Raw genomic sequence first — 21,319 nt, 5'->3', positions numbered from 1 at the left:
GTATCTTTTTGAGTCCTTGCTTTCCATTCTTTGGGGTAAATACCTAGGAGCAGAATTGCTGGATCACGCAGCAATTTTATGTTTAACTTTTTGGTGAACGGTCAAACTGTTTCCCACAGTGGCTGCAGCATTTCACATTTCCATTAGCTATGCACAAGGGTTCCAGTTTTTCCATATCCTTGCCAAGACTCACTTCCTGTTGTGTGTGTGTGTGTGTGTGTGTGTGTGTGTGTGTGTGTGTGTTTTATAACAGCCATCCAAATGGATGTGAAGGGGTATCTTATTGTGGTTTGATCTGCATTTCTCTAATGAGTAGTGATGTTAAGCATCTTTTCCTGTACTTATTGGCCATTTGTATATCTTCTTTGGAGAAATGTCTATTCAAGTCTTCTGCCCATGTTTGAATTGGGTTCTGTGGTTGTTGAATTGTAGGTGTTCTTTATATATTCTGGATATTAATGCTATATTCGATATATGATTTACAAATATTTTCTCTCATTCTGTGGGTGGTTGTTCAATCTACTGATAGTGTCCTTTGATATACAAGAATGCGTCTTCATTTTTAGGTAGTTCTTTAGCAGCCTTAGATTTTAACTAATATTTTTTGGCATCTGTCATTCAAAAGCCTTCCAGTATATTTGGTTTTCCCGTGAAAAGCGTGCCAATAAGAGTGACCAAAGATTGCCTGTGCTACTTTGTGTTAAAGATACTTGTCCAATATGGTCCTTATTACTTGTAGACCAATTACCAGTCACCAGCTGGGCAAAACTTGAAAGACTATTGTTAAGCACATGTTGCATGGACTTCCCGGGGATAAATTTCCTTTGAAATCAAATATAACCTACTTTAAGGAAGGTGCTGAGGGCAATTCGGTTATAATACCTTCTGGGTATCACATGTGGTTTAAAGAAACGTGATCCCCCAGTCTTCACAAAATGTACCAATTGGATTGGCGCTTGGCACAAAGAACAGAGCATAGTAATTGGAAGGAATTAAAAGGAAATTAAGTTAAGAATGGTTTCCATTATTGGTATAAGTCTGAATAAAGATGTTACACAGAGGCCACAATTCATACATATAGTAACTTAAGGGAGAGTCCATGAAATTTTCATGGGGAATGACCTGAAGGAATTACACATTCCTTGAAAATAGAATTAAGATTGGCGTTTTTCACTGATATTTATTTGAAAAAAAAGACAGCTGTTGTTACTAACTTTTTTGTATCTTTTAAGTTAAGTGCGATGATAAATAGCTATTCATTTCTTATATGGGATAAACATGGTTTGAATTCAGGGTGTAGTTACTGTTACTCCTACACAATCCTTAACTAGGCAGTTTCTCAAAGTGCTACTGCTGACAAGAGGCTTACAAATGAGGAATTAATCAGATCTTCTTTATGTCACGTCTTTTTGTTTCTTCTTTTAATTTCAAAACATCTCAGTGCTTTTCGAAAGTGCTGTGTAAGGCACTCAAAAGGTTGGCTGGATGGTCCAAATACCACTAACGATGACTACTTTGGGGGGAACTGTGTAGTAGGCACAGAGGTCATTTCTCTCCTTTCTGTGTATCCAGGACCTCACACAGTGTCCAGCGCAGAGTTGCCTTTTCTATAAATATTTAATTAAATATCTAATGGGTATACCTCATCATCATAAGAAGTCTCCCCTCAGCTTTCTGACTTACAACTTCCAAAGCATTAACTTTTCTTTTCCTTCATAGGAGCCACGGTCAGAATAAAACCGAGGCAGATGCCACTGCCTTAAGCCAGAACAAGTGCCTAGTACAAGGCTCAGTCTCTCCTACATAATGGCACAAAGACTCTTTCAGAGCATTCTAGAAGACAAGTCATGGCCTACTTGGGTCTGCACAGCTCACTGTCTTCAAGGGTAGATCACAGCAGAGACACTGATGCCAAGGTTACCCATAAGGCCCCTCTTGAAAAATGTTTACAAAAATGTTTCCAAAGAGAGACAGTCTCAATCACCAATATGCCCTCAATTTGAGGCCAAGACTCTGGCCACATCAAGTCAGGTCTGTCTGTAAACTGTGTTTGTGTTACTACCCCCAGGCTATCCTTCTATTGATACTGCACATGTACAAAGGTCTCAAGAGCAAAAACCATTTGGTCCCAGCAGGGTGTTTGGGTTAAAAGGGCCAATAAAGCTGGTTGGTGCAGTCAAGTTAAATACCTTTGGCATGCAAAAAAGATGTTTCAAAAAGGACAAGGGTCATATCTGCTTGCAGTTAAGTCAAAGCAGAGGAAGCAGCTACCTATGTGGTGGGATTTTGTAGGGTCTTGTTACAAAGCCTGAAACTGCCCCATTCTCATTCCTTTGTGCTAACACACAGAAAGTCTTACTCAAGCAAATTAACTATTCAGGAGCCATTCATTATTCAACGAGCATGTATTAAGAACCCAGGATATACATAGTCCGTCTCAGCCCCAGCATTACAAACACATATGAGATATGACCACCACTCTAGGGCTTTAATTACGCTGACTATATGTCCTGGTTTGCCCAAAAGTCTCAGTTTATACCTATTGTCCTGTACCTTGTCTTGTTTATTTTGTCCTAAATTTTTCTTTTTCTTTTTTAAACAAAGTATTAAGATTTTTATTAAAATGAGATGGGCAAAGTTAGGTAGACCTTCATGTTCTACTTTCCATAGTCGCATCTAGTGACATGTGAGATACAAGGGTACTTCAAAAAGTTCATGGGAAGATTTGTGTTACCTTTTCACTCTATTTTTCCATGAACTTTCTGAAGTACCCTTGTATATACAGCAGAGTTCATACTTTAAGACATTATGTTCCTACTAAATTGAGAAACTTAGTATGTAAAATGCACTTGTAATTGATGTAAATATATATACATATAATTCATAAATGTGCTCACAGTTCTATTTCTACCTAGAGAGACAGAAGATGTAGTTATCAACATCTACAAAATGTACATAAATTGAGTTAGAGTAACTGAACTACAAACATTTCATGATGAAGCTTATGTTGAATAAAAAGAAACACAATTTTATCCAGGGAGGGTGAAGTTCTCTCTTTTAGACTGCTTTTCATCAGTTGGATTTGAGAAATATTTGAGAATTTCAAGAACTAGCTTAAAAGGTAAGAAATTGCTGACATTAGACAGCTTTTAATTTCAAAACATACTTTATGAGTATTGGAGTTTTGGAAACAAGTCATCTAAATTTTGATCGCATTTTGTTCAAAATAAATTGTAATCCATAATCAAGTGTCCACAAATAAAACACAAAAACCTCAGCCTTTGAAGCTTGTAATACATTGCAGTTATTAAAAATAATTTTTTTAAACAGGAGGACCCTGAAATATAGACAAGAGCTCAAACTGTAGAAAAGATTAAAATGTGAAATTATGTAATTGTGTTCTAGAGACTTGAGTCATGGGAAGATCCTCTGAAACTTTAACCCACAGTATTCTTACTGGATTGAAAGATTTATTCCACCAAAATGAACTTGTAACTGGTTGTGGTGCATGTAAATTTATAATATTTTCAACCAAGCTATGATATCCTACAAAGATAAATTGAACCTGTAGTTACCAAAATATACAGATAGTTTTATATGTTAACACACATGTATGCACACATACACACAAAAATAAAGTTTTAGCTTCTCTTACTTCGATGTGCATAGGTATTTTTCTTTTTGTAAGAAAGTATTTGGTTTTAAAGTAGTTTTTTGAATAGTATTATTTTATAGGTTCACTAATATAAATGGATTTGTCAGAAAATATTTCGAAGCATTAAATAATATTCAGTGCCCCTTTTCACTCTCAAAAGTGTCCTGTTTTGGATAATACATTACACAATCCTCTTACTTATAATTTAGAAAAGGGAAAGATGTGTAATGGGAAAAGTAGCAGAAAAGCAATATGGTAGGCTAAGTACTAGAAAGACCTTGCCAATTACAGTTAAACGTTGTAAATAAGATATTTAAAAAAATATTAAATGCATTGTTGAACTTCCGAAAGATTAAGGAATTCTCAGGTCAGAAAAAAGCAAGTTAAGGTTGGGAACTCAAGAGAAATAAGCAGAACACTAAAGCTTGCTTTCACCCTGAACACATCTGCCAAACCAGCTTAGTTTTTATATGGCCTCAAAAGGTATAGAAAGCAGAAGATAAAACCCAAGGCCTACCCAACATGGGGATTTTAGTAGGAAAATCCCCCTTCCCAACAATTGTCTCCATTTCATATTCAAGACATGACTATCTTGAAATACAGCACTGACAAGAGAGGAAAGAAATTGTCCTGCAAATTTGGAACCTCAGTCTGTATTACATGCAGGTTTGTAGCCTTAATTCTGAATATCTGGGTGGTCTAAAAATTTCAAGCAGAGAATATAATTTAGATTATCCTCAACTGGCACCTAGTAGAAGGAAATACAAATGCTTTCTTAAGTAAATCATCTTTTTCCCAAGTCTCAGAATTCTCCCCAATAAAATGCCAATACAAATGAGTAGCCTCCAGACAAAAATAAACACACAAAGAAACAAGGCACCATTGAGACAGGACCAATAGAAATAACAGATGGCAGAATGAGATGTTCAAACATAAGTCACAAATAAACAACAAAAAGCTGATTAACATGCTTAAGGAAATTAAGACATTTAACAAAATAAAATTTAAAAAATCATCGGGAATGACCAATTTCTGCTACTGGCCATGTTTGAAAAATGGGAGCTGGATTTAGCCTCCAACCTTGAACAACTAGAAAACCAAACAAAATGTAAGAAAAAAATGTTCTTGGGATACAGGACAAGAAAGCAGCAGAAGAAAGTAATCTTTGAGAGAATGGAAACCTGTGAGTTCAGCTCTGTAAGTGCCCCAGCTCACCGCCTGGAGTTTCCAGGCCACAGACAGAAGAAGGGAGTCGAAAAAATCCCTGGAGCTAACAGGGGACTGAGAACAATTTGTGTTCAAGCAGACAGAGTGGGAAGTCCTGCTACTACAGGTGCCATCAGACACAGGTCTCAGAAGGATATTGCTCTAACAGTGGGGTCAAATTAGCCCTTCACTGCACTGTGTCTGCCCTAGCAAAGCTGAAAGACAAAGCCTCAAAAGGATAAACTGATTCCAAGTAACTTAACCATGGAAATTAGCAAATACACTTCTATATCACCTGTGGGTCAAAAACTAATTACAATGAGAAATAGAAAATATTTCAAACTAACAATAGTGAAAATACTTGTCCTTTTTAAAACTTAAGAATACAGACAAAGTGGTGTTTACAGGGTGATAGACAGAATCAGGTGTTCATATTATAGAACAAGAAAGTGAAAACTGCTAAGTAGCAAAGTAAACTGAAAGAAAGCAGTAAAGAGCAGACATTAATAAATATAAAACAAACATGCCATAAAGACAATGAACAAAACCCAAAGTAATGAAGACAGTGTGGTATTGGCACAGGACAGAGAGCCCAGAGATGGACCCATGCAGTTTGAACCCTTGCTGGGTGACTGAAGGAACATTGCAGATCAGCGAGGGCTCAAGATCCAGTGCTAGCAAAGGATGTTAGCAAAGAAGCAGTAGTCAGAGTTTACAAAGAATTCCTATGAATCCAACAGAAAGACAAGGAACTCTGTAGAACAGGGAAGAAAAAAAAAAAAAAAAGACATAAACAAGAACTATATAAAAAGAGAATAATAACTAATAAACACGAAAAATAATCAACCTTATTAGCAGTCAGGGAAATTGCAAATTAAAATGACAATGATATACCATTAAATATCCACCTGATGGCCAAAAATTTTGAAAAGATCAGAAAATAGAGACACTAACAAGGTTGGGCACAGTGGGAACTCGCATATATTGTTAGGCTGTTATCAGACGTTACTGTTTCAGTTTGACCTAAGACAGCACATTAGCAAAGGGAGAGCCACAGGAAAGACCACCTTCGATGGAGGTGTAGGTTAAATGAGGTCTAAGGCACTTGGGGGCTCTCGACGAGGGAACAAACAGGAGGTTGGGGATGCAGAGTGGCAGGCGCTGGGCATCCTGAATAGCAGGAGGGTAGAGGGTACCTCTGGGGGGCAGAGGGGTTGCTCACTGGGAGGCATAAGCTCCAGCACTGAGTGGAGAGGTGGTACCGAGACACAGGAGTTGAATTTTGCTCGTTTAGTTTTGTTCGGCTCCACTGAAGTGTGGCCACTGGGGTTTCTGTTACCTGCTTCTGCATGCTCCAGGCTGCTGTGACAAAGGGCACTTGGAGTAAATCGCCTTCGGCCAATTTTCTAGCAGTGGCCTCATGGGGTGTCATGAACATAAAATCACTTGATGTAGGTATATATAAAGGACTGAATACAGGGCTTGGCACTAGAAAGCACTACCTAAGTTTAATTTTAGCAATGATGATGATGATGATGATGTTGATAGTGATGATGATGGAAACCTAAGTGATTTCTGGGCATAGCCTGGCACTGAGAAGTAATACGGCTGTTAAATACCTTGAGAAAAAAGAAAAACCTTCACAACAAATGACACCACCACCACCAACAAAAGTATCCTCCAAGCACGAGAGTCTGACCTCCACGCACCTGCACCTGCATTAACACCACTGGTAAATGACTGTGTAGTTATCACAAAAGGCTCATGCCACAGTCCTGCACACCCGGGTGCCTACAAAATAGGAACAAATCATATCAGCCCAGCTGTAGACGTTCCAAGTTGTCACCCAGTGAATAAAATCCCCCAAATAAGAAGTGCCTTTGGGATACCCTTGCCTTTTTTGGCCAAGCAATGTTATATAAGGAGTTCACACTCTAGATCGTAGGCTTGGGAGTCTCTAGATTGACTCACTTTCTACTCAGATCAATATATAGCAAGAAAGCTTTGTATCATGGATTTTGCTATATTCACTCAAAGCTTTACAGAATTATTTGAAATGCACTAGCAGCCTTTTCTTTTGTGGATCATGGTGCTGGGCAGGTGGCCAATCACCTGTGTACCCTCTGGATTCAGCAGCAAACCTTTTGACCCTCTGCCCGGACTCTGGTTATGGCGCTTGGGGGTTTAGGTTTAATGTGGGGATGGTCTTAGAAAAAGCCTAGCTACCTCCAGACAGTGTACACCCCGAATCTATTTCCAGTGCTTCAGAGGATGCAGGCTGTGGCCAGGTGAACCCAAAGATGGAGAGGCCGATAGAAAGTTCTGGTTCACAAACCTGGATTCATTGCTGGTGCCACCTTCCAAGCAACTGAGCTAGGAGGTCACAATCAAATGCTCAGTCTGAACTCCTTCTGTGCTGCTGTCTGTCTCAGGCTACCGAAGGCATGTAAAAGATTTTGGAGGAGACTGGAGAGATCCTCATTGTCACCAGTTGCCTTCACATGTGCTATTTGATTTTCTCCTTTGGACAAACCTGCCTGCCACCATCCCCTCATTTTACAGATGGAGCCTGAGGATGTTCAAGTCACACAGGTGGCAAGTGAGGAGCTGGGGCTGGAACTCAGGTCCCCTCGGTCCCCCTGGGTGCTTTTACCACCCCCAATCTCAGGGGATAATGTAGTGATTGAAAGAGAAGGTTCTGGAACCCGACTATATGAGTTCCAATCCTAGCCCACCAGTTACCGTATATGGGACGGTGGGCAATTTGCTTGACCTCTTCGTGTCTCAGTTTCTCCATCTATAAAATGGGAACAATAACAGCATCCACCTCTAGGGTTGATGTGAATATTAAAATGGGATATTTGCACTGTATAGACGGGCCTTGCACCTAGCAAATACTGAAACAGTGGAAGCTTTGCTACTCTTGTAGCTTCTACACAATACCCATGACTCCAAGACCATGTGAGATGGGTCTTTAAATGAGTCCTTAACAGAGGACTTAATGCCAACAGCGTGATTCTGACTCTATCCAAAAGGCTTTTAGAAGGATAATCACTTGGTTCTTTTCATTTACAAATTATAGGCTCAAATGAAGGACTTTGGTGAGGAACAACCTCTGGCTTCTGGAAAGGTGAAACTGTATGGTTTCTAAAGGTGGCTATTCTCTTTTTCCAAAGGAAATTGTCAGGCAGGAGCTGAGGTGAGTTTCATTATTCCAGCACGAAATCAAGCAGGGAGGTTTTGCCTTTTCAGAATGTGACTGTCAAGGTGGCCACAGTGGGGAGGGGTCTGGGCTGTGGATTCATCCTGTTCCCCAGAGTGGGCTGAGGCTGAATTAGAAGCAGGGAGGGCCTGCAGGCAAAGAAAGGGACCCCCACCTCACTTCTTTAGCATGGTCCTGCAAAAAGCTGGTCACAAGAGCTGAGGGACCCCATCCTCTCACAGCCTAACTGTCCTTCTGGGCACATGGCACATGGTCTTCTAGACGTAGCTGAGAATTTCTATTACTGTCAAACAGTGGGCTGCCATCCTAAATCTGGGGACATTAACTAGTCACAGAAACAGACTTCCGTTCTAATGCATTCCTGGAACCTCCCTATGTTTACATATTCTTAGGGCACCAACTCCAAAGCTATGCAATAAATGACTATTAGAATGATCACACTGTGTGATAATAAATATACTAATTATCCTGATTTGAGGATCAGGTATTGCACACAGGTATTGAAATACAACGCTGTGTGCCACAGATATGTATGATCAATTATGTTTCAATTAAAAATAAATTTAAAAAATGAATAAAAAAGAAAGAGGTAGTTTGAGTAACCAAACCTTTTGGGGGATGTCTCTACCAAATCCTAGACATTTGGAAGGTGGCAGTAGTAAACAGACATGTATATCTGTATTTTGCATTTATTATTATTATCGCCATAGAAGACATATTCATAGATGACTTACTAGAACCTCTTACCTCTTCCTGGAACATACTTTTAACTGCTTTATGCTTTGTACTCTAATTTGCAATTGGTTTCTTCTGTCCTATTGGTCTGTAAGCTCTCTGCATCAGCCCTAATGCTTAGAATAGTACTTTATATGTCACAGATGCTTGATAAATTTGTCATAATAACATGGTAGAGCAAACATATTTTTGCTGTTATATCTGGTTCAGAAAGTAGAGCTATACTTCACTTCCTCTCCATATCCTAAACAGCTGACACCACCACAAAAATATATACTTTATACTAGTCTAGAATGGGCTCTGATGGCCAGAAAGCAAGTCTGGTGGCACAAAGGTGCCCTCTAGGAAGAAGGGCAGGCTACCAAAAAGTTGAAGACAGGTGTCTGACTCATATCTGTTACTCAAGATATGGGGTTTAGATCAGGTTGGCTTAATTTGAATTAATGCAAAATAATAAGAAACCTGAAGAAAAAGACTCCATGATCATTTTGATGAGTTCATATGATAGGAGAGAGAAGTTTGTAAACAAATAATTAAACTATAACACAAATGCCTATAATAAAATACCTACAGAATGCCATAGGGGCTGAGAGGATAAAAACAACTTTTCTGGAGCAAGAATTGGGAGGGGGAAAGGAGCTCAGAGAAGGCTTCAAAGAGGAGATAATATAAGCCTTAAAGACTAAGCAGAAAGGAATGCAAAGGTTTTTAATATTAGAAAATTGATTACTGTAATTAATCATATCGCACGATTAAAGGAGGAACCCAGTTATCTCATTAGATGCAGAAATGAGTTAGATAAAATTCAACAATCAGATTTTTAAAAAATCTCTTAGAAATCCATTGACAGAAGAACAAATACTCTGTGATATCCTCTTACAATAGAAAAATCATAATAAACTGTAGCTGTGCACATCAATATGGACCTCAGAAATGAAATACTGGTGGAAAGTAGTTATAGAAGGGCTGGGAATAGTGTATTAGTCTGTTTCTGTTGCTTATATCAAAGTAGCTGGAACTGGGTAATTTATTAAAAAAAAAAAATTATTGCTTATAGTTTTGGAGGCTGGGAAGTCCAAAGTCCAGGGAACACATCTAGTAAAGACCTTGGTGGTGGTGACAGTGATGCAGGGGTCTCACGTGACAGAATGGCAGAGCAGAGAGAGAGAGAAAGACTCTCACGTGCTCTCCTTTTAAAGCCCTCAGAACCACACCCCTGACCACCATTATTAATGCATTCACTAGGGCATGGTCCTGCAACCTAATCACCTCGCCAAGGCCCCACCTTTTAATTACCATAGTAAGACTGCACACCCTAAACCATTACACTGGGAATTAAGCTTCGATGAATTGAAGGGGGGGGGCATTCAATCTACAGCAGAGTATGAGTCCATTTATGTAAAGTTCAAAAACAGACAAAACTGGACAATATATTTTTTCAGGACACACACTTAGATGGTAAAACTTTAAGACAAGGGGATTATAAACATGAAATTCAGGTCTCTCTGGAACAGATGGGAGGACATCTGGAACAGACAGAAGAGCACGCAGGGGCCTTCTAAGGCGCTGAGATGTCCTATTTCCTAACCTGGATGGTGGGTGCACAGGTATTTGACTTGTTATTCTATAGAGTGGGCAGATGTGTTTCTACGAAACTCATTAATGGCGAAGGAGACCCATGACAGTACTGGAATATAGTATTTTCTTGCTGACTACCGAATGAAGGAATGAAGGAATGCATGAATGCATGAGTGAACAAATGAACAAGGCCACCAGAAGCAGAAGAAACAGCATCCACAGAGCCTGGGAACGTGCGTGGGTGCCAGGTGTCTGGTAGCCTTTAACTGGTTCCTACCATCAGAAGAGAGCGAGTGGCCCAAATGAGATCGTCATAAGCCATAAAAGGGTTTCAACTCTATCCTGTAGTCAACCGGAAGCCATTGAAGGGTTTTAAGACGGGGTGACATCAGATTTGCAATTAAAAGGGGCATTCTGGCAGCTGTGGAGAGTGAATACAAAACTAAAATCTTCTCCGCCTTCACCAAAAAAGAACCCTGAAAAAGAAACAGTGGATGTGGCGTGTGACCTTAAAGAAGGGAGCAGAGAACTTTGTTCAGGAACCTACATGAACACACCCTCAATACAAACAGCAATTGCAATTAGTCCCCAGCATGGGACTTCATGTTCAGGATGACAAGGTCTCCTGGGAGAAACAAGCCTTGATAAGTGGTCTGGCAGACAGAACTGACATCGTGCTTTAAAGGCAGACACATTTAACTCTCAAAAAATTGGAAGATGAGGACACGAAGATAGGAAGTGTATGCTTCTAAATGGGAGCCCCCAAACCAAGAAACCCGCCAGAATTTTTACCGATCTCACTGGTAGGAAGAACAGGTAATAAGGACAAAATAATAATAATAATAATGATAATAGTGGACATTGTCCTAAAGGACTGAATATCCTAAAGTTTCTTAACTAGTAACAAATTCCTTGAACTAGTAACAAATTTACTGTGACCATTTCTATTTCTTTGATTCTCTCTTTATTGTATCAAAATGAAATTCAGCTCTGTTTTAGTTAAAGCATTGCTAGGTACGTGAGACAATTTGGTACAACTTCACCGCTCCAGGAATACAACTGTTTGAAAATGGTTCAATTACACATGAAATGAATTATCACCTCATTTGCATGGACTAAAAAAAAAAATCTATTTATGCTCAATTGAGGCTGAACCAGTTGTGAAACAGGTGAGAATTTATGGTTGGATACTCTGTTTGAAGCTCTATTAACGTTCAAGACAGTTTTTAATGAATTAAGCCCCAACTCATTTGTATGCTCCATCCTTTCTAATGCCTACATGTGCCTACATGGAGCGATCCTTGAGTAATCAGCAGCCCTGCAGGTGCCCGAGGGCATCTTGGGCTCTCTGTGCACTGGCCCCAGCTAACCCAAAGCCCTCCCCCTTTGGCTATTTTCTTTCTGGTAGCAACCTAACATGTGATATGATGATTAGTTATCATTAAAAATAACAATTAGGGCCGAGCCCGTGGCGCACTTGGTAGAGTGCTGCGCTGGGAGCGCGGCGACGCTCCAGCCGCGGGTTCGGATCCTATATAGGACTGACCGGTGCACTCACTGGCTGAGTGCCGGTCACGAAAAAACGACAAAAAAAAAAAATAAATAAATAAATAACAATTAGCTGTGGATTTGGAGTCTTGCATCGGGCTCAGTAGTTTATCATGATTTGTGTCAGGCAATCTGTGCATCAGTGTAGCCACAGACAGCAGAGCTGTGAGTGGCTTGGGTGTTTCAAGGATGGACTGGGGGAAATTCTGGAAAACACAGGTGAATGCAAGTGGAGAAAGGGTGGGAGTAGATAGCCTGAGAATCGCTACCTCTGCCCAGACAGTCTTTACTACAACCCTATGACTCAGGCAGCCTCATCTGGCACCTTCCTTCCTCGGTGCTGGCTGGGCACTGGGGTGCATATATTATTAGATCTGGCACATGGGAGTTCCATGTCTGTGTCCCTAATTGTAACTGTATATCCCCAGTGCCTTGCATACTGTAGGGATCAATACATATTTTTGAATAAATGAGTGAATAAAAAAATGGATAACAGAATGTATATTTCTGCTATACATTTCTCATATTACTTCCTGTATTTTGGGGGGAGCCTCAATCAGACTTGTAACAGAATCAGTCCCTTAAACACGTCAATCAGTTCCTTTGGGCCAGAATCCACCTTGCAGATGAGAACAGCACTGAGCTCTAATGGAGTTAAGTTTTAGGAACCACGTGGGATCTAAAGTGTAAGATGAAATTTATATCATCAAAGTTAGCCCTGAAAAATCCCTCTGGAAGAAAACCCTTCTCTCATTAAGTCAACACAGACAAGTTTTACTTCCACGTTGAAAACACATCATGTCTCCGGCTGAGCACCAGAATACTTGGGTTGCACTAAAAGGCCATATTCCACGAAAAAATTAAATATTTGAATTATGCTCCAGCCAGTGGGATACACAGTTATCATTGGGGGTGCAGTAGCACCTGACCCCCAAGCCCCGGCTCCTTCTCAGCCCAGCTGTCTCACTCAGGGGGTCTTAAATCATTACTTCTGTTTTGTGCAGAGTACCTCGATTTGAATTCTCTTAATCAAGTGTCTGTATCAGGCAGCCACCCTGTATGTTAGTCATACAAACTCTGGCTAAATAAATGCATGAGGGCTCCATTTTAATAAAAGGCAATTATAATCCAACTGGCCAAAAGAGATGCATGCTTTCTATGTCAAGAAATGGATAAAAAGATATGATAGTGCCAGATTATCCCGGGTTATACAATTTTAGAGTATGTTAAAATGATGATTTTTTTTTTTTTTTTGCCTTTGAAGCATGTTTCTTGAAAGGGGCTATGAGAGACATGAACTCAGTGGGATCTATGATTGGTATCTGAGCTGGAGAAATAAGCAAGAATGTAGATTCTGATTCTGCTGATGGAGAAAGGAAAGGCTCGGGGAGTCTCCTGGTGCATGAGGTGGGCACCTGCACTGGGACCCTCGTCCCCTCGTATCAGCTCCCCCAGCCAAGGCTGACCCCATCTCCTTTAACAACCACAGCTCTTCCACCCCACATTCCTCTTTGGGAGCTCAGTCTGAAGCAACTTCACAAATTCCAGTTGAGAGATTGGCTGCCTTATCTGCCCACTGTGGAAATTTCCAAAGCTTCTATTATTAGCCAGCTGCTGGAGCTATCCTGTAGCGTGCTCATTATCCAGAGCGTGCTCATTATCTCACGCTCTGCCAGCCCCGCTGTCACTCTCACCTCTTGCTTCTCCCTTCTCACCTCCCTGGTACTCAGCAAGGCTTGGAGACACAGCCTGGGAGATAACCTCTAGTCTCCTGCCAGGAGCCTGTTTGCTCAGGAATGCCTTAACGCACTCGATAGAACCTGCCCCCAGGGAGGAGACAGATGGAAACTGGCTTATCAGTCAGCTGTGCCCAGTGTCTGGTTCTTCAGTGTGGGTGACAGTCACAGGCCTCATACTGGAGCCTCCCCCCAGGAAAAGGGGGCTGCTTGGGGTCCCACCATTAAAAAGCATCACAGAATCCTGTGGTTTTCCCATCAATGGGGTATGTGAAATGGTTCCATGAACTTTTAGGCTCTTACATAAGGAAGACTGCAGAAATTTTTAAAAAGACCTGTGAAAGAGCCTGAGATTTGCTGACATCCTTGTGGGTGGTGCCCAGACCATGGGACTCAGTTGACTGGATGCCACCGAGTGTCACTGAATGAGGTTGATCCAAGCCCTGCTGTCTACTTCCTCCCTTGGGTCCTGCACACAAGTTCTAAGTTGGGGAGCCCTGCTGACTGGAACGTTCTTTCCTGGTATTTCTGATTCAGCCCTGAGAAGTGGCTTAGGTCCTGAAGGGGAAGTTTCTTTCTCTTCTCTCTCTTCCCCGCCATGTGTATGCAGTGGTCAGTACTGACTGAGCAATCACAGAAACAGGTGAGGCCAGGAGACTGGCCTGAACGGACGAGCTGCCAGCACTGGTCCCACGCTTTGGATTCACGCTTCACTTCCAGTCAACTGCACATACTTAAGCGTTGCAGATATATTTGATCCACGCTCTTGCTTTCTTTAGTATCTCAGCAGATACTGATTGAGCACCAGAAACATCCCAGACACTGTTCCATACTGATGATATACAGTGGTCCCCCTTATCCTTGGAGGGTACATTCCAAGACCCCCAAGGATGCTGGAAACTGCCGATAGTACCAAACCCTATATATACTCTATTTTCCCTATACATAAAACCTATGATAAAGTTTCATTTATAAATTAGACACAGTAAGAGATTAACAACAATGACTATTAATAAAATAGAACAATTATAACAATATGCCCACATCACTACTCTTGTATTTGGGGGCCATTATTAGATAAAGTAAGGGTTACCTGAACACGAGCACTGGGACGTCACGTACCATGACAGTTATCGGATCACCCAGATGACTACTAAGTGATTACAGGGTTACGAGTGTCCACAGCATGGATGCATTGGACAAAGGGTGGATTCACATCCTGGGATTTCATCACACTACTCAGAAAGAACACAATTTAAAACACAGGAATTGTTTATTTCTGGAATTTTCCATGTAATATTTTTGGACCATGGTTGACTATGGGTAACCAAAATTGCAGATAAGGGGGGACTACAGTACTGAGAGCCACTGAGGCATCTCTCTGACTATGAGCTGTGTAAACTTGGACAAGTTACTCAACCTGTGTCTCAGTTTCCCCATCTGTGACATGGGTATCACCATATCAGTCCCTAGGTCATAGACTGTTGACAGAATTAAATATCCATGAGCTACTTAGAGCAGCTCCTGATGCAGAGCAAGAGCATAAACTATGAGCTATTATCACGATGCTCACATTGTGGAATAACCTTATTTGCAGCTCATTTATGCACCATGCTAATGCAGCGGAAAAACAGAAAATATGCACTGGACACTATCTTGCCTTCTCCTCATAATCCAGCAAATCCATAGCGTAGGAACGAATACCTCCTTGGAAAGACTGAGAAAAAGGCTCCCACGCTTCTGTCTGCCCCTCATCCACTTCCTCCCACAGGAGGAAGAAGGTTTGGCCAGTGAGGCTAGTAAATGTGACCCCGGGCATGTACATCCCTATTCGTCTGTCTGTCCATCTGTCTGTTTTTCTCTCTCCTCTCCTGCGCTTGGCCAGGTGGCTGTCTGGAGTTGCACTGCTGGGCTGCCTCTGTCCTTTCTCAAGTCTTGGGGTCTATGTTTGCAGAGGGGCAGAAGGAGATATGGGGTTTTAATTCTCAATCATATTCTTGTACCTGTTTGAAAACTGGTTTCGAATATGGAAAGAAGAGAGTTTAATTAGTAGCCTCAGAAATTGAACCTAAAGGAAGATAAACCTGAAAAGCCAAAAAGGAAATGAAGACGCTTCCAACTTGTACCCAGTTTTCAAAGTGTGACGTCCCATTATGCAACAGGGACCAGCTGCGGTGGACGAAGAAAAACACAAGCTGTGGCTTTGCACCAAAAGATTATAATCAAGAATATTTGCACCATTTAATATTCTGCTCCTACTTCAGTGAAGCTCAGAGAGGGGCAGATGTGGGGAGCTCATGTGTCAAACCAGTGGCGGAACTACCAGGACCCGAACCCACGGCTTGAGACCCAACTGATTCCCAGACCACGTCATTTCTCCCCAAGTGACTTGCACGGTTCTACTCTGCCGCTTGCCTGGCAGAGTTAATTGACAGGCAACTCTTAACAAAATAATAACAATCTCTAGAAATGTTCACAATTTAAAAGGGACTTCTCTGTCCTGGCGATGTTCTGAATTCACTTTTTCTGCATCCTAACAGTCATTAAAATGTATAAAAATGAATATTTTTAAAACAGTAATAGTAAGAATTATGATTGCTGCAGTTGCCTGGCAACCTGAGACTTGGGTTATTTTATTTCTAAACAGGGAATGCTCTAAGCTGGTATCCAGAGTTTGTGCAAATAGTTCTAAATTGATGTTCTTCCTGTAAATCAGGGGGAGATAATACAGCATTAATGTACATTTAAAGGAGGTTAAATATGCCTATGTGTGTTTTTCTTTCGGTCTCTCACACACACACAGATTCTTACACAGAGCTTCTCCCATTTCATGCTATCTTAGGTAAATGTGGAGAAGTGACATTGCTTTGCATTTTCCCTGGCAAATATCTATTTCATTTCATGGTACATGTAAACAGTCCACATTGAAGTCCAGAGGAAAAAGCCTTTCCTCTCCAGTCTGAGCCAGGGGAACTGAACACGGTAGCTAATAGTGATCCTGAGCTCTTTTCCCCAGCTTCCCAGACGTTGAATGGATTTCCAGTTCTGAGAAAGCAGAGACTAACCCAAAATCTAGATGGCTCCTAGGAGGAAATATTTGTCAAGGCAAGGAAGGGGAATGCCTGGGCACTTCACAGAGGCTCTTCCTGGAAAGTGCTTATGAGTTTTGCCTGCTGCAGCAGGTGCAGCCTGCAGGCTCCAGCACCCCACCCCTCTTGGGTGAGAAGAGGTGTTCACATTTTGAAAAAGCTGCCTCTTTTTACAAGATGTCATTTCCTCTCAAGTCACTGACTTGAATTTGAGTTTCTAGTGCTGCCTGCTGGTTTGAATGAACTGCTGTGCTCCAATGCTGATGCTGTTAGGTTCTTAAAAACAACCTCAGTTCCTGACTCCTCTCTAGGTCCTTAGGAGGAAAGGTGCTCATGATTGACCCTGAGGACAGGCATCCTTATCACTTGGGTGGAATAGAGTATTCTGGAAGTGGTTGCCTACAGTGTTTGCTTGCAGCCTGAAGCTCAGGGTAACAGACTGCCTCTGGCAGGCTCCTCCTGCTTTGTCCCAGCTATTCTACCACGAGAGGTGAAGTCTGCTGCCTGAGACCCAAAGCACATCAGTAACTGATCTGAACAAAATAGGATTTGTTCCTGGTCCAAACCACAGAACCATTTTTTCAAGTTGCCTGGGAAGAGCGTCTCAGACAGATACAACGTAACAGGGTCACAGAATGATTTTCCAGGACCTCTTGTTCAACGATAGCCACGACATGATCAAATGTCCCTTGTTTAGAAACAGAGCGCACGCATCCTGTTGGCAAATAAGCAAACTGATCGTTTGACCTATGAAAGTAATTATTTCTCCAAGTGGAGAAACAGATATAAATGAGGGTAAGTGCTTCAGGGCTTGAAGCATCGCTGCGTGAAGTAAGGATCCACACCCTTCACAAGACAGCATCTCAAAGGGACCAGAAATTCTATTTTGAGAGAACTGCGTGTGGTCAGAATTTCTGGTCCTCAGACAATCTGGGACACAATAGTACTGTAGCCAAAGCTAAGTTTGCCCTGACAGATCCCTGTGGTGTCCCCTCTGGTGGGCAGCTGGTTTTCAGCATGAGAATTCATTTGGATGCCCCTGCCTACTTTTTGTTATCAAATGAGAAGACTCCCAGCACTTTGGTATCCAAAAAATGAGAAAAGCACATGACTGTACTCAATGAGCAATGGAAAAAAATTTGCAAATGGACTGTGAAAATGCTCTGGACATGAAGTTCCCCACAGTCGGAGAGCAATTTGTGAAACCTGTCAGTGCAGAACGGACTAGGGGGTTGGGACCTTTGGTGACCTCCCTGCATTCCCCGCAGGCTTTTCTGAACGGTGTTACCATTCAGGATGGATTCACGGTGCTTGGACTGGCTGGCGGGCCTGTGCTGTGTAATGGCTGAGGTTGGGAACCTGCTCTGTGCCTGTGTCAATCACCTACAACGGCAACATCATTTGCAAAGTCAGAACCATTCCGTGCACACCGAGGGTGCTTGTGGGAGTGCACAGGATGGGTAGTGAATCCAAATTCACTTTCCTGCTTGCTCACATGACAAATCATCTGGCAGTATGATGAAGAGAAACAAGGGCAAGCTATATCCCCTCGGTGCACATGCCAGTTAATTTCCCAGAAGCAAGCCCAGTAATGCAGGTTCCAAGCACAGAGTTGTCTAGGGTGACAGATGAGGAGGTGGTGGGGGGTTTGTGTTTTGGAGGGGTGGGGGAGGGTAAGGAACGTGCAGTTTGATTTTCTGCTCTTTTCCTGTAAGTGAGGAGTAAGAGGAAACTGCATGGGCAGGGAACCTCTCTAAGGAACCCACTGCAAAGACCAGGTTTGACACCCTGAAAGGTGTTTAGCATGCTAACAAAATGCTGCATAATGTGGCTTTAGAGTGCTGACGGAATTGCTAAAAGGGATCTGGGCCATCCTGCTGCACCGAACGCCCTGCTGGGCAGAGCAGAGGCAGCTAATATATTATCGAGCTTGATAAGAAGCAGGGAGCGTGTCAGCGATGTGAGCTCAGAACCATCAAGGTCTCCGAAATGGTGGAAAGTGATACGGTGTGATTCTGCCACCAACTGGCTGTGTGACCTGAGTAAAACTTTATCTTCTCTTCCCATACCTCAAAAAAGAACAGTTTCTAGTGGATTAATCACTTTGCAAATGTGATTGGCGGATACCAAATGTGAAATATGTGCTGTGGCCGAGAACCTGAGAAAATGTTACAGCGAGGGTCTTTTAAAGCTTATACTCAGTGATGGACATAAAGGACTGAGGGATGGCAGGACAAATGAATTGGTCAACAAGTGTCCTGGAGAGGACAGAGCTGGCTGACCATCCAGGCCACCAGGCTTCTTGGCCCTGAGCAATGTCATAGCAAAGCAAGTTAGGCAGGGCAAGGGCAGCTGATGGAAGTTTGTACCCAAGGGTCCGATGGCTCAACCAGGTCAGGGATACTGGGGGACAACTGTCATTTCACATGCTTACATTCATGATATCTACCCCCATCAATTCAATAAATATGGCTGAAATCAGAAAAGCATGTCATTGTACAGAATCCATGTGAAAGATACAAGTAAAATACATAATCAGTGACCTCATCATAAGGTGGTATTTTAAATCTTATCTACATTATGATCTATTAAGTTATCACATTAGTAGACATGATCCTCATTTTATGGAAACTAACTAGCCTATAATTCTTAACTTTCTTTCTAAGGTCTCCAACACTGACAGTTTCCCTCTCTCCTTTCTTTCCTACCAATTGAGCTTATTCAACTACAGAAATGACATCAAATGAAACTTTATAAACCTTCAACTTGAAATTTTTTCTCATAAAAGGGTTCTTACAAGAGCCAACAAAACCATTTCTGGGTTTATCCAACTAGGATTCCAGATTTCAAGAAATCAGATAGACAATTTAAGCTCCTGAAGTCAGGCTACTAATGGTTCTCCTGGTGGAGAATAAACCAGTTTTGGGGGGGCCTGGCACCAACTTACAGCAGAGGGTAGGAAAACTCAAGGACTCATCCTGAATCACTCATCCTGAATCTGTTATTGTAGGATGAACTGCCCAACTTACCTTTTGTCTCTCATACCCTAACTTATATTTGATAGGATTTTCATAGATTAAAAAAATGATTCCATGTATATTTTCTTTTTTTTTTTGGTCTTTTTCGTGACCGGCGCTCAGCCAGTGAGTGCACCGGCCATCCCTATATAGGATACGAACCCGCGGTGGGAGCGTCGCTGCGCTCCCAGCACCGCACTCTCCCGAGTGCTCCACAGGCTCGGCCCCATGTATATTTTCTTAATCCTCATGGCAACTCTGTAAGGTGGGTGTATTCTCCATTTAAATAGGTGAGGATAGGCTCAACCAGATAGGCTTCACCAGATTATCATTACTGGTTATTGGCCACAGTGTTTTAAATTCTACAAAATCTTTTACACACGCTGTATCGTTCTGAGTCTTATATCCCCGGGATGTAGATAAGACGTACAGCTATAACCCTCATTTATGAGAAGCGAAGGTTCATGGAGTTGGTAAGAGGCACTGCTGGGCCTCGATAGGGTCCTGGACAGCCAGTCGAGCACCCACCACCCACCAGCACATTGTCCAGTGGCAAAGATGAGTTGGGTTATGGTGGTGAGGGGTGGCTCCAGGGCTGGGTCATTCATGAGCACAGATGAGATGACAAGTCTTTGCCTCTGCCAGACATAGGAGCAGCTCTAATTTCATCACCTTGGAGCAGTTAACAGAAAGAAGGGAAGGATCCCAGAAGTGGAATAAACATTTGCATGGGATGGTGGGTGGTAAATCCCCATGTTTTCTAAGCTCTCCAAGTAGGGATATGAGATAAAATACAAGATGCCCATAGTGTCTCACGCAATATCACACTAAAAAAATTATTTGTGGCTTATCTGAAATTCAAATTTAACTGAGTATCCTGTGTTTTGATTGGTTAAATCTGGCAGCCCTACCCCCAAGGGAAAAGTAAGCCAATCTTCTGCACCGAGCTCCCAGCACAATGAAACAGATACATCTATACAATGGTGACAATAATCAATAGAAATTGTGATTGGAGATTCAACTGAGGTAATTTCCTGTTCCCTCTGACTTGAGCAGCCCAAAGTTAGAACAAGGGCAGATTTAAGTATGACAAACACTTTTGAATTTGGAAGACCACACCTTACACAATTGTTAGGGGAGGCTGGTCTCTGGCACCATGCTGACCCTATCACGTTCTTTGAGTAGAAGAGTCACTTACTTGTATGGAATGTGTTTGCTGCCATTGACGAGAGCCAGGATGACATTGCCCAGAGCAGAGAGTGACAGGCACAGCCCTGAACTTCCTTCCCGATTTTTGCTAAGAGCTTTCACACAGCTGCCGAGATCAATGAGATGCAGGCGGCTGCGACCTCCGGACACTGTCACAGGAGAGAAGACAAGAGGAGAGAGAAGAGGGTAAGTGATGGTAGACACTCATTTGTTCTTTCTGTAGCTCCTTGAGAAATCTGAGAAAAAAGGGGAAGTAAAAGGTTGAAGGTCCTTTCCTGGTAGGAAACTCCAACAAAATCATGATGGGGTTGCAAACAGCATTG

At 42.0% G+C, this 21,319-nt stretch overlaps 1 protein-coding gene across 1 annotated transcript in view; it reads right to left on the bottom strand.

Moving 5' to 3' along the window:
• Positions 1-21,319, bottom strand: part of KIF26B (kinesin family member 26B) — a 460,855-nt gene that overhangs the window by 30,072 nt on the left and 409,464 nt on the right. Inside the window, exon 10 of the mRNA XM_063082813.1 lies at positions 20,986-21,145. Within this exon, the coding sequence (XP_062938883.1) occupies positions 20,986-21,145 (160 nt within the window). The remainder of the gene's footprint in view (positions 1-20,985; positions 21,146-21,319) is intronic.

The sequence above is a fragment of the Cynocephalus volans genome, chromosome 18, assembly GCF_027409185.1.
Source record: "Cynocephalus volans isolate mCynVol1 chromosome 18, mCynVol1.pri, whole genome shotgun sequence".
In the NCBI taxonomy this organism is placed as follows: Eukaryota; Metazoa; Chordata; class Mammalia; order Dermoptera; family Cynocephalidae; genus Cynocephalus; species Cynocephalus volans.
Note: the sequence above shows the minus strand (reverse complement) of the source record. Positions and strands in the feature narration are given on the sequence as shown.